The sequence below is a fragment of the Dermacentor albipictus genome, chromosome 1, assembly GCF_038994185.2.
Source record: "Dermacentor albipictus isolate Rhodes 1998 colony chromosome 1, USDA_Dalb.pri_finalv2, whole genome shotgun sequence".
In the NCBI taxonomy this organism is placed as follows: domain Eukaryota; kingdom Metazoa; phylum Arthropoda; class Arachnida; order Ixodida; family Ixodidae; genus Dermacentor; species Dermacentor albipictus.
In genome coordinates this window covers 295,701,343-295,714,434 of record NC_091821.1, presented here as the reverse complement: position 1 = coordinate 295,714,434, position 13,092 = coordinate 295,701,343, and the positions used below count along the sequence as shown (strand labels likewise).

At 52.4% G+C, this 13,092-nt stretch overlaps 1 protein-coding gene across 1 annotated transcript in view; it reads left to right on the top strand.

Annotated features, from left to right (window-relative positions):
• The window catches only part of LOC139054455 (receptor expression-enhancing protein 5-like), a 456,385-nt gene extending 444,907 nt beyond the window's left edge, over window positions 1-11,478 (top strand). Inside the window, exon 2 of the mRNA XM_070531447.1 lies at window positions 10,987-11,478. Coding sequence (XP_070387548.1) covers window positions 10,987-11,411 — 425 coding nt within the window. The 3' untranslated portion in view covers window positions 11,412-11,478. The remainder of the gene's footprint in view (window positions 1-10,986) is intronic.
• Window positions 11,479-13,092: the final 1,614 nt, after the last annotated feature.

The window sequence follows — 13,092 nt, the reverse complement described above, 5'->3', positions numbered from 1 at the left end:
GTGTCCATGACGCGCTGGAACGTTGCAGGCGCCGAGCACAGTCCGAATCGCATGACCTTGAACTCGTAGAAGCCGTCTGGCGTGATGAAGGCGGTCTTTTCGCGACCTCTCTCGTCTACTTCTCTTTGCCAGTAGCCTGACTTGAGGTCCATCGACGAGAATTATTTAGCGTTGCAGAGCCGATCCAATGTGTAGTCCATCCGTGGAAGGGGATATACATCCTTATTCGTGACCTTGTTCAGTCGACAATAATCGACGCAGAAACGTAGGCTTCCGTCATTTTTGTTCACCAGGACTACAGGAGATGCCCACGGGCTTTTCGACGGCTGGCTGGATGATGTCGTCGCGCAGCATTTCGTCGACTTGTTGCCTAACAGCTTCACGTTCTCGCGTCGAAACTCGGTAAGGGCTCTGGCGAAGTGGTCGAGCGCACTCTTCGGTTATTATGCGACGTTTTGCAAATGGTGTTTTTCGAATCCTCGATGACGTCGAAAAGCAGTCTTTGTATCGTTGGAGAAAACTTCTGAGCTGTTGTTGTTTACTCATGGGGAGACATTGATTTACGTCGATATGTGGTTCGGGAACTATGGTCGTCGGGGTAGATGCGGCAGAATCCGAGAGGACAAAGGCATTGCTGGTTTCAACAATAATCTCGATGTACGGGATTGTCGTGCCCTTGCTGATGTGCTTGAACTCTTGGCTGAAGTCGGTTAGCATCACTTCCGCTTTCCCTCCGTGGGGTCGAGCGATCCCTTTCCCGACGCAAATTTGACGGTCGAGCAGTAGATGTTGGGCACCCTCGATGACGCCTTCTACGTCACCGGGCGTTTCGGTGCCGACGGAAATAATAACGCTGGAGCGCGGCGGGATGCTCACTTGATCTTCGAGCACACTCAAGGCGTGGTGACTACGAGAGCTCTCCGGTGGTAACGCTTTATCTTCCGACAGCGTTATCGATCTCGACTTTAGGTCGATGACTGCGCCGTGTTGGTTCAGGTAGTCCATGCCGAGAATGACGTCTCGTGAACACGGTTGGAGGATAACGAAGGCAGGGCAGGGTAAGTCCGGTCATGAACGGTAATTCCAGTCGCTGTAGCGAGGTGTCCTCCAGCGGTCCGAATTCGAGGGCCTTCCCATGCAGTTTTAACTTTCTTCAACTAGGGGGCGATGTATCCACTCATTACGGAGTAATCGGCCCCTGTGTCCACTAAGGTGGTGACTGCGTAGCCGTCGAGAAGCACGTCGAGATCGGTGGTTCTTTGTCTTGCATTACAATTAGGTCTTGGCGTCGGATCACGGCTGCGTCGCGTTGACTGTGGCTGGTATGCGGCGTCATGAGGTCGTCTTTCGTCGGCGTATTCTTTGCTACCAGACTTCGTCGGGACGGCGGCGTGTCGTTATGTCGTCGAGGTAGTCTCTTAGGCGTCCTCGTCGGCGGCGGAGGATCTTCGTCAGTTCCACGAAGAGCAACCGCGCCTCCATCGGTTGCTGCTTTTAGTTTTACGATTATGGGCTCGCAGTGCGTCCCCGGGCTGGGCCGGTGTATGGACGGCGCTGCGGCGACAAGCAGCGGCCTGGTGACGGCGAGCGGGACGGTCGTCGAGGGCTCCACTGAGTGGCGGCGAGGTAGTCGGCAATATCGCGAGGCCGTTCGCCAATCTGTGGTCGCGGCGCGTTAACGGCGAACCGTCGCAGTCCCATCTCCCGGTATGGGCATCGGCGGTAGACGTGACCCGCTTCTCCGCAGTGGTAACAGAGCGGGCGGTGGTCAGGGGCGCGCCAGACGCCGTGTCTTTCTTGGCTAGCTTCGCTGGACGACGGGTGGGCGAGCTGGCGGCGGCGTCGGACGGCGGAACTCTGTCGTTACAGCGCTCTGGCCCTGGCGCGGAGTGTTACTTTGACGGCGGGCGACGGCGGCGTAGGTCATCGCTTCAGGCTGGACCAGTGGCGGTTTCGGCTGGCCTTCGGGAAGTTCCAGTGACCGCTGGCTTTCTTCTCTCACGACGTCCGCGATTGAAGCAACCTGGGGGTGGGATCCTGCTAACATCCTCTGAAGTTCCTCTCGCACAACCGCTCTGATGGTCTCGCGTAGGTCGTCGGTGGCCAATGATTGAACTTCGGCGTAGTTTTCTGGGCTTGTGCAGCGATTGAATTGCCGGTTCGGCATTTCCAGAGTTTCCTCGATGCTCGCGGCCTCGTGAAGAAACTCTTCGACGGTTTTCGGAGGACTTCGTATCACTCCGGCGAACAGTTTTTCCTTGACGCCACGCATGAGTAGGCGAAGCTTTTTCTCCTCCGACATTTCGGGGCCGGCGTGGCGGAACAGGCGCGTCATCTCCTCGGTGAAGATCGCTATGTTTTCGCTGGGTAGTTGTACTCGGGCTTCTAGCATAGCTTCGGCCCTTTCCTTACGCACGACGGTCGTAAAGGTCCGCAGGAAAGCGCTACGGAACGGGTCCCACGTTGTCAGGGTCGACTCCCGGTTCTCAAACCACGTTCTGGCGGCGTCTTCTAAGGCGAAGAAGTCATGTTGAAGTTTGTCGTCACTGTTCCAGCTGTTAAGTGCAGCGACCCTCTCATACGTCTCAAGCCAGGTTTCCGGGTGCTCGAATGTTGAACCGCGGAACATCGGAAGCTCCCTGGGCTGCTGCAACACGATGGCGGACGCTCGGGCTGCCATTGGGGTTGACTTGGTGACGATCTTCCTGGTCGTCTCAGGCAAATGTCCGTACTTCGGGGGCAGTCCTTGCAGCCTGCGGCTACCTCGCTGGCTCTTGGCGACGTTGGTGTTTGTCGTCCGCGTTCGGGCTTGGGTCACGGCTGTGTGGGGACGTCCGGTGCGCGAACGCAAAGCACCTCCACCAGATGTAACGTGGTAGTGACTTTAAAGAACACAGTAGCAATACTGTGAAAGACAAAACTAAGTTTTATTGGGCGAACCTGTACCCTCAAAAACAGGCTACACTTAAAGCAGAACGACATGGGGAACACAGTCGGCGATCGTCGAAAATACGATCAGCGGGTAAAGCGCGTCGGCTTTTATACATCAGTCGTCGAATGTTCCAGAGTAATCACTGGAAGATGTGAACGAAGATGTGAAAGAAACACCGGATTCGCTATTGACCACATTAAATGAAGAATTCTTTTTAAAGCACTTAGGTGTTCGAGTACCTTCCATTGAAAGACTGCACAGCATTGGCCGTAAGCAGGCAAGGAAGCGCCGGCCTATCATTCTAAAGTTTATAGACCACCGAGAAAAAACAACCGTGCTGAGCAACTGCCACAATCTCAAAGGGCAAAATATTGTTACGTGTAGCTGACGCCCAATCCTATTTACAATTTATTTGCAGGGGATAACTGAGGCCAAAATGGCGACGCTATATCAAGCGGGCATACGTCGTCTTCTTCCTCCTCAGTGCAGCCACACTGTGGCGGCTGTTCCATATCATCACCCCCGGCAGTAGAAGCACCGTCCCGGTGCTTAATCTACACGTCCGCGGTGAAAGGTGTGTTGTATAGCTTTAGTATCGCCACGTGAACGATGCCACTTGCAGCTGACGATGACGCTGAGAGGTCGGTGGGGATGATTTCATACGTGACATCGGTCACTTGTCGCACCACACGGTATGGGCCAGTGTTGCGTGACAGCAGCTTTTCGGAAAGGCCCACACGTCGAATGTGTGACCAGAGAAGCACCAGAGAACCCGGAGAAAAGTGCACGTCGCGATGGTGGCAATCATAGAGGCGTCTCTGATGCTGCTGTGAGGCCTCGAGACGGGTGCGGGCGAGCTGGCGTGCGTGGTCGGCGTGTGCGATCGCGTCGCGGGCGTATTCAGTGGCTGAACGTGTGACCAGGGGCAACAAAGTGTCCAAGGGTAACGCGGGCTCTCGGCCATATAGGATGTAGAATGGTGAATAGCTGGCGGTGTCGTGACGCGATGAATTATACGCGAACGTCACATATTGTAAGTGAAGATACCAGTCGCGGTGATCCGTCGCAACGTACTTCGAAAGCATGTCGGTGATGGTCCGGTTGAGGCGCTCCGTGAGGCAGTTGGTCTGTGGGTGGTAGGCGTGCTGAACTCGTGCTTTGTCGAGCAGGAGGGGAGGATGTCCTCGACGACTGCTGAGAGAAAGCTGCGGCTACGGTCAGTGAGTAATTGGCGCGGAGCACCGTGCACTAAAATGATGTCTTACAGAAGAAAGTCAGCAACGTCAATAGCACAACTTGTCGGGAGGGCTGTGGTGATTGCGTACCGCGTATAATCAGTAGCGACGGCTACCCATTTATTTCCGGAGCCCGAGAGAGGAAATGGTCCATGAAGGTCTAGACCAACACGGAAAAAGGGTTTGGGTGGGATGTCGATCGGCTAGAGACATACAGCTGGAAGTGTGGAGGGCTTCTTCCGGCGCTAACAGGGCTCACAAGCGGCAACGTAGCGCCCCACAAAGCGGGCGAGACCCGGTCAAAATAATTGACGGCGTACACGGTCGTATGTGCGCGAGACGCCCAAGTGTCTAGCCAACAGAGCGTCGTGAAGTTGGTGGAGGTCAGTTGAACGCAGGTGTGATGGAATGAAGAGCAGAAGGTCAAGGCCATGAGCATCGAAATTGCGGCGGTATTATGTCCCCTCCTTGAGGAGAAACATCCGGAGAGAGGCGTCGCCAGGCGTTGGCTCCAGACGGTGGATGAGGGCTCGTAATGAAGGATCGCGGCGTTGCTCGTTGCCGATTTGAAGCAACTGGGACGCAGAGAAAACGCACGCGATGGCGTCCGCATCAGCCGGTTCGTCGACGGGGTAGCGTGACAAACAATCGGCATCCTGGTGCAAGCGTCCCGTCTTATATACCACGGAGAAGGTATATTCTTGCAGTCGTAACGTCCAGCGAGCGAGTCGTCCCGTGGGGTCCTTGAGCGAGGATAGCCAGCAGAGAGCGTGGTGATCAGTGATGACAGAGAATGGACGTCCGTGCAAGTATGGACGAAACTTCGCAACAACCCACACAAGAGCGAGGCACTCGCGCTCTGTGGTTGAATAATTGCGCTCGGCGGGTGATAGAAGTCGGCTGGCATAGGCAATAACGCGATCATGTCCACGCTGGCGTTTTACTAAAACTGCTCCTATGCCGTGACCACTGGCATCAGTTCGAACTTCCGTTGAGGCAGACGGGTCAAAGTGGGCCAGAATTGGAGGCGTGGTAAGGAGAGCAGTGAGCTGCGAAAAAGATGCGGCATGGTCAGGACCCCCCCCCCCCAAAAAAAAGAGGCGTCTTTCTTCAAGAGGTCGGTAAGGCGACGTGCGATGGTCGCAAAATCCTTCACAAAACGTCGGAAAAAAGAGCAAAGCCCTACGAAACTACGAACGTCCTTGGTAGACTTCGGAACAGGAAAGTTTGTAACGGCGCGAATTTTGTCCGGATCACGTCGCACGCCTCCGGCATCCACGAGGTGTGCAAGGACGGTGATTTGGCAGCGAGCGAAGTGACATTTTTACGAGTTCAACTGGAGACCGGCGCGGCGGAACACGTCAAGAATCGCTGAAAGACGGTCTAGATGCGTGTAGAATGTGGGCGAATAAACGATGACTTCGTCCAGATAGCACAAACAGGTGGATCACTTGAACCCCTGAAGCAAAGAGCCCATCATTTGTTCAAAGGTGGCGGGCACGTTACAGAGGCCGAAAGGCATCCACCTTGAACTGATAAAGGCCGTCAGGGGTAACAAATGCAGTCTTCTCTCGGTCCATGTCGCCGACGCATATCCGCCAGTAGCCGGCCTGTAAGTCGATAGAAGAAAAATAGGTGGCACCGTACAGGCAGTCTAGAGCGTCATCAATACGTGGCAAAGGGTACACATCATTTTTTGTGTCTTTGCTCAGGTGGCGATATTCTACACAAAAGCGCCACGTTCCATCCTTATTTTTTACAAGTACGACGGGAGAAGCCCAGGAACTAGAGGAAGGCTCGATAATGTCTTTTCAAGCATCTTTTTTACTTCCTGTTGGATAACAGCTCGTTCCGACGCAGAAACACGATATGGACGTCGGTGAATAGGGTTCGCATCACCAGTATTTATGCGATGGGTCACAACGGACGTTTGACCTAAGGGTCGATTGTCAAAGTCAAAAAGGTCGTGATAGCCTTCAAGAACGCGGCAAAGGGATTCAGCTTGAGCAGGTGTAAGGTCAGAGGAAACCATCTTCTCAATGTCGACGTCCGTACCGTGCGATGACGTCACGGTATGTGCTGAGCTGTAACGATCTTCCACTGTGAATGGCTCGACCTCATCATCCTGCAAAGCGCTAATTATAGCCAAGCAGATCCCCTGAGGCAGAACTTGCGCGGTTAGCGCGAAATTGACAAGGGGAAGGCAGGTGCGGTTGCCAGTAATTTTCAGCACAGTGTGCGGCACGGTAACACCATGTGTAAGCATAACGGCCGGAATTGGTGCGGCCACGTAATTGCCGTCAGGTACAGTGGGTGAGGACAACAAGTCGACGTGTGTCATAGAGTGAGGTGGTAGGCGAATAAAATCCATGCAGCTCAAATGGCTTGGAGGCGAGTCCACAGGGTCGGCAAGAAGAGGCAAGTCAAGGCGAAGTGAGCCGGCCGAACAGTCAATGAGGGCAGAATGATTGGCAAGAAAATCCAGACCGAGAAAGATTTCGTGAGGGCAATGCTCGATGACGGTGAAGAGAACGACGTTGTGTCTCTCAGCAATGATGAGTCGGGCAGAACACATGCCAACAATAGCGACAGTCCCTCCGTCGGCGACTTGTACAACTCAGTTCGGGGCAGGCGTCAGAACTTTCTTGAGCCGACGACGAAGAGCAGCACTCATAATTGACACATGCGCCCCGGTGTCAATCAACGCGCACGCAGGAACATTGTCGACGAGAACGTCCAAAAGATTCTTGTTCATGGGTAAGGTGAAGCGAGGATTTCGTGCCAATGTCGTCATTGCAGCTTCACCTCCAGAAGCTGCACTGTCTAGTTTTCCGGTCGGGGGTGCGGCGAGTAGATCGCAGAAGGAGCACAGCGTGACGGGGGCGAGCGAGATTGGTGGCGGGAGAGAGAAGGCGAGCAGGAGTAGCGGGGTCGTGTCAGAGGTGTCGCAGGGTCAGATGATGGGGCGGGCATAGCAGGAGCGAAGGAAAAGGATGCGCTAAAGGGGCGAGGGTGGTAATCAGGAATGAATGTCGGAGAAGTCCAGCGGCTGGGGCAGCGGCGAGCGACGTGTCTAATGCGTCGGCAGTTAAAACAGATCGGCTTGTCTTCCACGGTTCGCCATTCGGAGGGGTTGCGCTGTCCATAAAAGGAGTAAGAAGAGCGGGGTGGAGACGGGCGTGGAGAAAGAGGTTCCGAGCGTACGGAATGAATGGATTGCAGACCGACGTTGGACAACTGTTGACGGATGACGGCCTGGATCAAGGAGATTGTCGCCGAATAATGATCAAGTAACGGGAATGAAGCGGCCGCCGGTTGTGCCGCTTCGACCTCACGACGAATGATGCGGGTCAAGCTGTCACATCGCGACGGTTGGTGGAAGAGGTCGTCACAGGATGACGTAGCAGCTGTGTTGGGAAGTCGCGTGATGTGCTGGGATACCCGGCGGCTTTTAGCAGGCGCGAGACGGCGGCACTCTTTGAGGATGGTATCGATGCTGGTGACGTTCGTAAACACCAGTAAATTGAAGGCGTCGTCAGCAGTGCCTTTGAGAACGTGATTAACCTTACCGTCCTCATACATGTTCGGGTCAGCCTTGGAACAAAGGGCGAAGACGTCGAGAATGTACGACACGTAGGACTCGGCCGACGTCTGTACACTTGTTGCAAGGGCTCTCTTGGCACTGACTTGGCGACCGAACGGATTGCCGAAAAGGTCGCGGAGCTTCTCTTTGAAGAGATCCCAGCTCGAGATCTCCTCTTCGTGAGTCTGGCACCATGTCAGTGGAGCTCCGTCGAGGTAGAAAAGAGCGTTGGCAAGCGTAATAGTCGGATGCCACCTGTGACTGGTGCTGACACGTTCGTATAAGCGGAGCCAGTCGTCAACATCAGGACTGCCGACTCCGGTGAAAACACCAAGATCTCGAGGGGGAGAAACGGAGACGTAGGTCGTGGCAGCAGGCGGAGACACTTGCGTAGATGAAGTGCCGCCAGCAGGAGCCGAAGTTGCACTGTCGCCGTTGCGACCGCTGCGGAGCTCCATGACGGGTACGGGGAACCTCCGCCTCCCCCAAATTAATGTTACGTGTAGCTGATGCCCAATGCTATTTACAATTTATTTACAGAGGAGCTAACGGAAGGGAAAATGGCGGCGCTATATCAAGCGGGCACACGTCGTCTTCTTCCTCCTCAGTGCAGCCACACTGTGGCGGCTGTTCCGTATCAATATGCTTGCGGCAGTAAAGCTAGAGAAACGACGGAGCGCGTTTTATTAGAATGTGAAGATATCTGCCCAGCTGCCGATTTAGGTACATCTGGCCTCCTTGAAGCCCTTGGGTTCAGCGAGAGCAGGGGGAAAGTAAACATGTCCGCAACAGAGATTAGTAAGAGCCGATTGGAAGATTTGTGGAACGAAAGTATGGAAACGACTAACAATTAACGGAGGCGCACAAAAACAAGGTTCCCAGTAGGGGTTCAGAAAGTTTGGTTATCGGAATGCTTTGTGGGCTTTTTTTTCTTCTTTAACATGGGTAGGACCTTAGGCAATATGTTAACAAGAGCTTGGTGGCGCAAACCACTACCCCGTTCCAAAGAGGACGCTCTTAACATCCGTGCCATCCATCCCAAGTTTTCCCATGGTTTTAAAGGGCTATGTTAAAGGAATAGAAAGACGACTGGAAAACAGTAAATTAAGATTTGATTGATCCTATTTGCGTAACGCGCAAATGGTGCAACAGAAGGTATCCTGACTGATATATATGGACGACATAATGCTACTATAGCGGACAATGCAAGAGGCTTGCGAATATGTGTGGTAACACAGCGAAAGATCTAGGACTTAAATGTGGCACGGAAAAATCGGGAATTATGATCTGTATAAGATGACGACTAATTACGAGGCATCGATAAACAGAGCAAATACTTACTCATGCACCCTTCAAGATAATCTGAAAATAAAGAAGAAGTGGAACGCAGCAATAAAACACTGAGCAATTTGGGGCCATAATAAAGATGAGGTAGTGCGTGAAATCTGGAAACCAGCAATGATGCCAGCATTCGCAGATGCCATTCTGTGCTTAAAATGTGCTATCGTTGGCTTTAGGAGCCAACAATAAAACCGCAAATAAGGCACTGCGGGGTGATATGATCTCGACCGGGTGAGGTGGGTCTTCACCGCAAGAATCAGGAAACGACGATGAAGGCGGGCATCGTGATGAAGAAAAGAAAAGGAGAAAAGATTGCATTCACTTTATTGGTGCCACCTATCCGAGTCTCGAGCGGTTCTGATTAACACGGAGGCCAGGACGGCCTTAAATAACCACTCAGTCTTGTGAGCGTCGATGTCTTCTTGGAAAACTTGGGGAACTTGTGGAATGCCTCTGTCAGGTTCCGAAGTCGACGAGCTTCTGCTCTTAGTTTCTTCTCCTCTTCGTCATTCCCTTTGTGTCTGCTCAGGGCGTAAAGGGGTGAGGCTTTTGCGGGGAAGAAGGCAATTATGTCGACATGCGAATGCTCGCCTGAACGTTTCTCAGCCTTGACAGGTCTATCATTATAGGGGTGACAAGGGTCGGGCAGCGCTAAGCATAGGTAGCGTTACAAGTTCGATCGAGAAGTTTTGATGAAGAGGAGATGTAGACAAAAATGCTAGGGCGCTATAACGTAAAACTATTCCAAACTTTTCTATTCCAATTCTGCTATCAGCCCATCACGATTGGTCAAAAACTTTTTACGACCACCCCCACTTCACCTGTCTGTCACGCGACGTCACAAAAACCGCGATACCTCCCCATCTGATATGATGTGTACACACAGATTATGCATGATTTGACAGAAAAAAGAAAAACAGTTATTTTTGATTCGACACCTTTTCGCCATTAGCTCTCGGCTATTGGAAAAAAGTTTTCGGGCTGCACCCACTTCACCTGCCTGTCACGCAACGTCACAAAACCGCAAGAAATCACCGCGTCAAAGTGACGTGTACGCGATAAAGGTGCATTAATATGCCGAACAAAACTGAATTTTCTTCGGAATAGCCGCAGGCTGCCCCGTTCCGAAAGGAATAGAAGATGGCTGCCGCCGATCGCTCAGACGCTAGCTACTCGCACCTGCCGGAGAGCATGGGTGTATTTGCGTATAATAAAACTTCTTGCTTGGCCGTGTAACGTTTTCGAGCACTTTCGGCACGTTTACCCCCTCATTCTGCCAACTCTTCTTTGCAGAGGGTCCGTTTTAGCGTCATTCTTGAGCTTCCGTTGCATGCCGCCGCGATTTTCGACCAGCCACCGCAAGCTAAGTAAGGGAAAGCCGACCAATCGTAGACGCCGGCCCCACCCTCTTCATCCGGTTATCAACTTTCAGTGCAGTGGTAAGGCCCCATCGAATCCCTCTCCCCTTGAGCATTCTCCTCCCCTCTTCTCAGCCAATTAGATACGACAAGCCGCTCAGTGTAGGCAATGTTATTCGTTTTTCAAGCAAACAAAAGTGACCTCCTATGAACGAGGAGAGCGTTTGATTGGTCTGTTCAGACAACGCTGCGGGTGACCGCCCGGTGCTTGCGTTGGTGGTTACGCATATTTGACGTCAGGAGATAGGAATAGAAACATATTGGAATAGTTTTACGTTATAGGGCCTCTAGTATGAAAAGCATGAACGACCAACTTAAGCAGGTTGGGCGACTATTTGCCACTGCCTTGTTTCAAAGCGGATGCCAATAGATCATTATTATTATCGAGACATCGGACGTACCTTTAGCCACAGTCAAAAATGAATGCAGACGCGAGTATGAGCAGAACCTCAATAATTTTTTGTTGTGCACACGCAGGCGTGGTGGCGTTGGTGTGTGTGGGCTTCATGGCCAACATGCTCGGTGCCAAGTCAACCGTGTTCATCTCGACGGTGTGGCCCGTGTTGGGCAGCATTCGCGCCATCGACAGAGCGGACGTGCTGGCGCTGCAGAAGTGGACCGCCTACTGGATCGTCTACGCACTGGTCAACGTCTTCTTCAATTTCCTGTTTGTGGGCATCTACCGCTACTTCAAGCGTATCTACTTTGTAAAGATGCTGCTGCTCGCCTGGTGCGCAGCGCCTGTGCAGAGCAACGGTGCCAACATGATCTTCCAGAAGGTGTTCGCGGGCAAAATCTTCAGGGAGGGCCCCGCCGCTGCCCCTGCTGCTGCTCCAGGTGCTGCCCCCGCCGCTGGCGGCAAAAAGGAGTCGCCCGACACGAGCCGCAAGATGCGCAAGTAGTGGCACCTGGCTGCCACCGAAATTCCGGGCCTGAATAAAGACTACTGTGCTTGTCCGTTTTCGTTCAGCCAAGTCTCAAATTGCTTGCGAGAGGGGGTAGCGGAGAGCTGGCCTTGCTGGAGGAGACTCATCTCTGCACAATAAAGTATCAGCACCGATCCATATAGCAGATTACGAATAGGTGTTCGATTCAGTAACATAATTAATAAAGTCAAGACAAGCGTAGCAAACATAACAGTGAAAATAGGCACAACTGGGCAATTTCATTTACGGTTGGGGAACCGCCAGTACCGGGCCGTGCAATATCCGCTAACTCCTCGCACATCTTTCACAGCATTGGACGTATGATGAAGCAGTAGTAAAAGGCGTGAAATATCCGCTCATAATCCCTTGCAATTGTTACACAGGAGTGGAGGCATGACTAAGCAGCGGTAACAGGCGTGCAATATTCGTTCATAGTTCCTTAAACTTAGTTTTGGCCATACGTGGCCCTTGCGCCATAAAACGCATTAGTTCATAGTTGTGGACGCATAACCAAGGCCTCCGAGATTTGTGCGCGCTGGCTGGGATTCTTGAACGCATTATGCAACCGCGCAAACGACAACGGACGAAGAAGGAAACACACAGGACAAGCGCAGAACTTCGATTTACTCCAGGAAAGCCACACATTTATACATGTATCATAATCACACTTGATAATCATCGGACAATCATCACTCGACAGTGGCATGCGGGCGTGAATGGCACAAATTTCTATGTAAATAATTTAACTCTTTTTCACTCAGTGACACTGGAGAGCTGCTTACGCAGCTGCCAGATTGCAGTTTTATACAGTGAGCTTCATAGATTTATCGGCTAGGGTGTGACGCAAACATCTTCGAGACTTTTGTGTCGCAAAACGTAGGCGTGCAATTAAGACAGTGGCGACAATGTTTAGCCAGTTTACCACCCCCCGCCAATCCATCTACTCCTGTGCGGTGCTCCTGCAGTCTGATGTTTAAACACCGCCCCGTCTGCCCTATGTAGCTGTTACACAAGGGAGGGCTATCGGGTACACTACCTCTATTCGGCATGCATGGGACGAGCCTGTCAACGTGCTTGATACTGCATTCATTCATTTGTTCCTTCCCTGCACCATGTTGCACATGCCTGTCAGTTTCTTGGGCACTGTAAAAACCACCGGGACTTCACATTTTTCAGCCACCTTCTTGAGGCGGTGAGAGATTTGGTGGTAGTACGGGATGGCAACAGGTCTCCAGCGTTGCGTCTCTTCGCTTGGGCGGAGCTCTGATGGGCCCCGCGCTTCCTTGTCTAGGGCTTCTAGCACCGAGATGACCGTCTCACAGTGAAATCCTACGCTGTGCAGTCTTTGTAGCTGAAAAAACACTCTATGCTGCATTTCATGCTGGCAGGACTTATCAAGAGCAGCACGCATGCAGTTTTTTGCTATTCCCCTTTTGACAAGCTTCGAATGAGCAGACTGGTAGATTAAAATACTTCTTTTTGGCGAGGCTGATATGTCCAGCACGCACTGGATCCAGCAATAACAATGCGAATATCCACGAACTGCAGGCATCTATGCGAAAGCAACTCAAAAGTGAAACTCAACCCAAAGGCGCTCTCACGGAAAATTTCAAGAACACGGTTCACTGCAGTTGAACCCCATCCGCGCTTGTCCTGT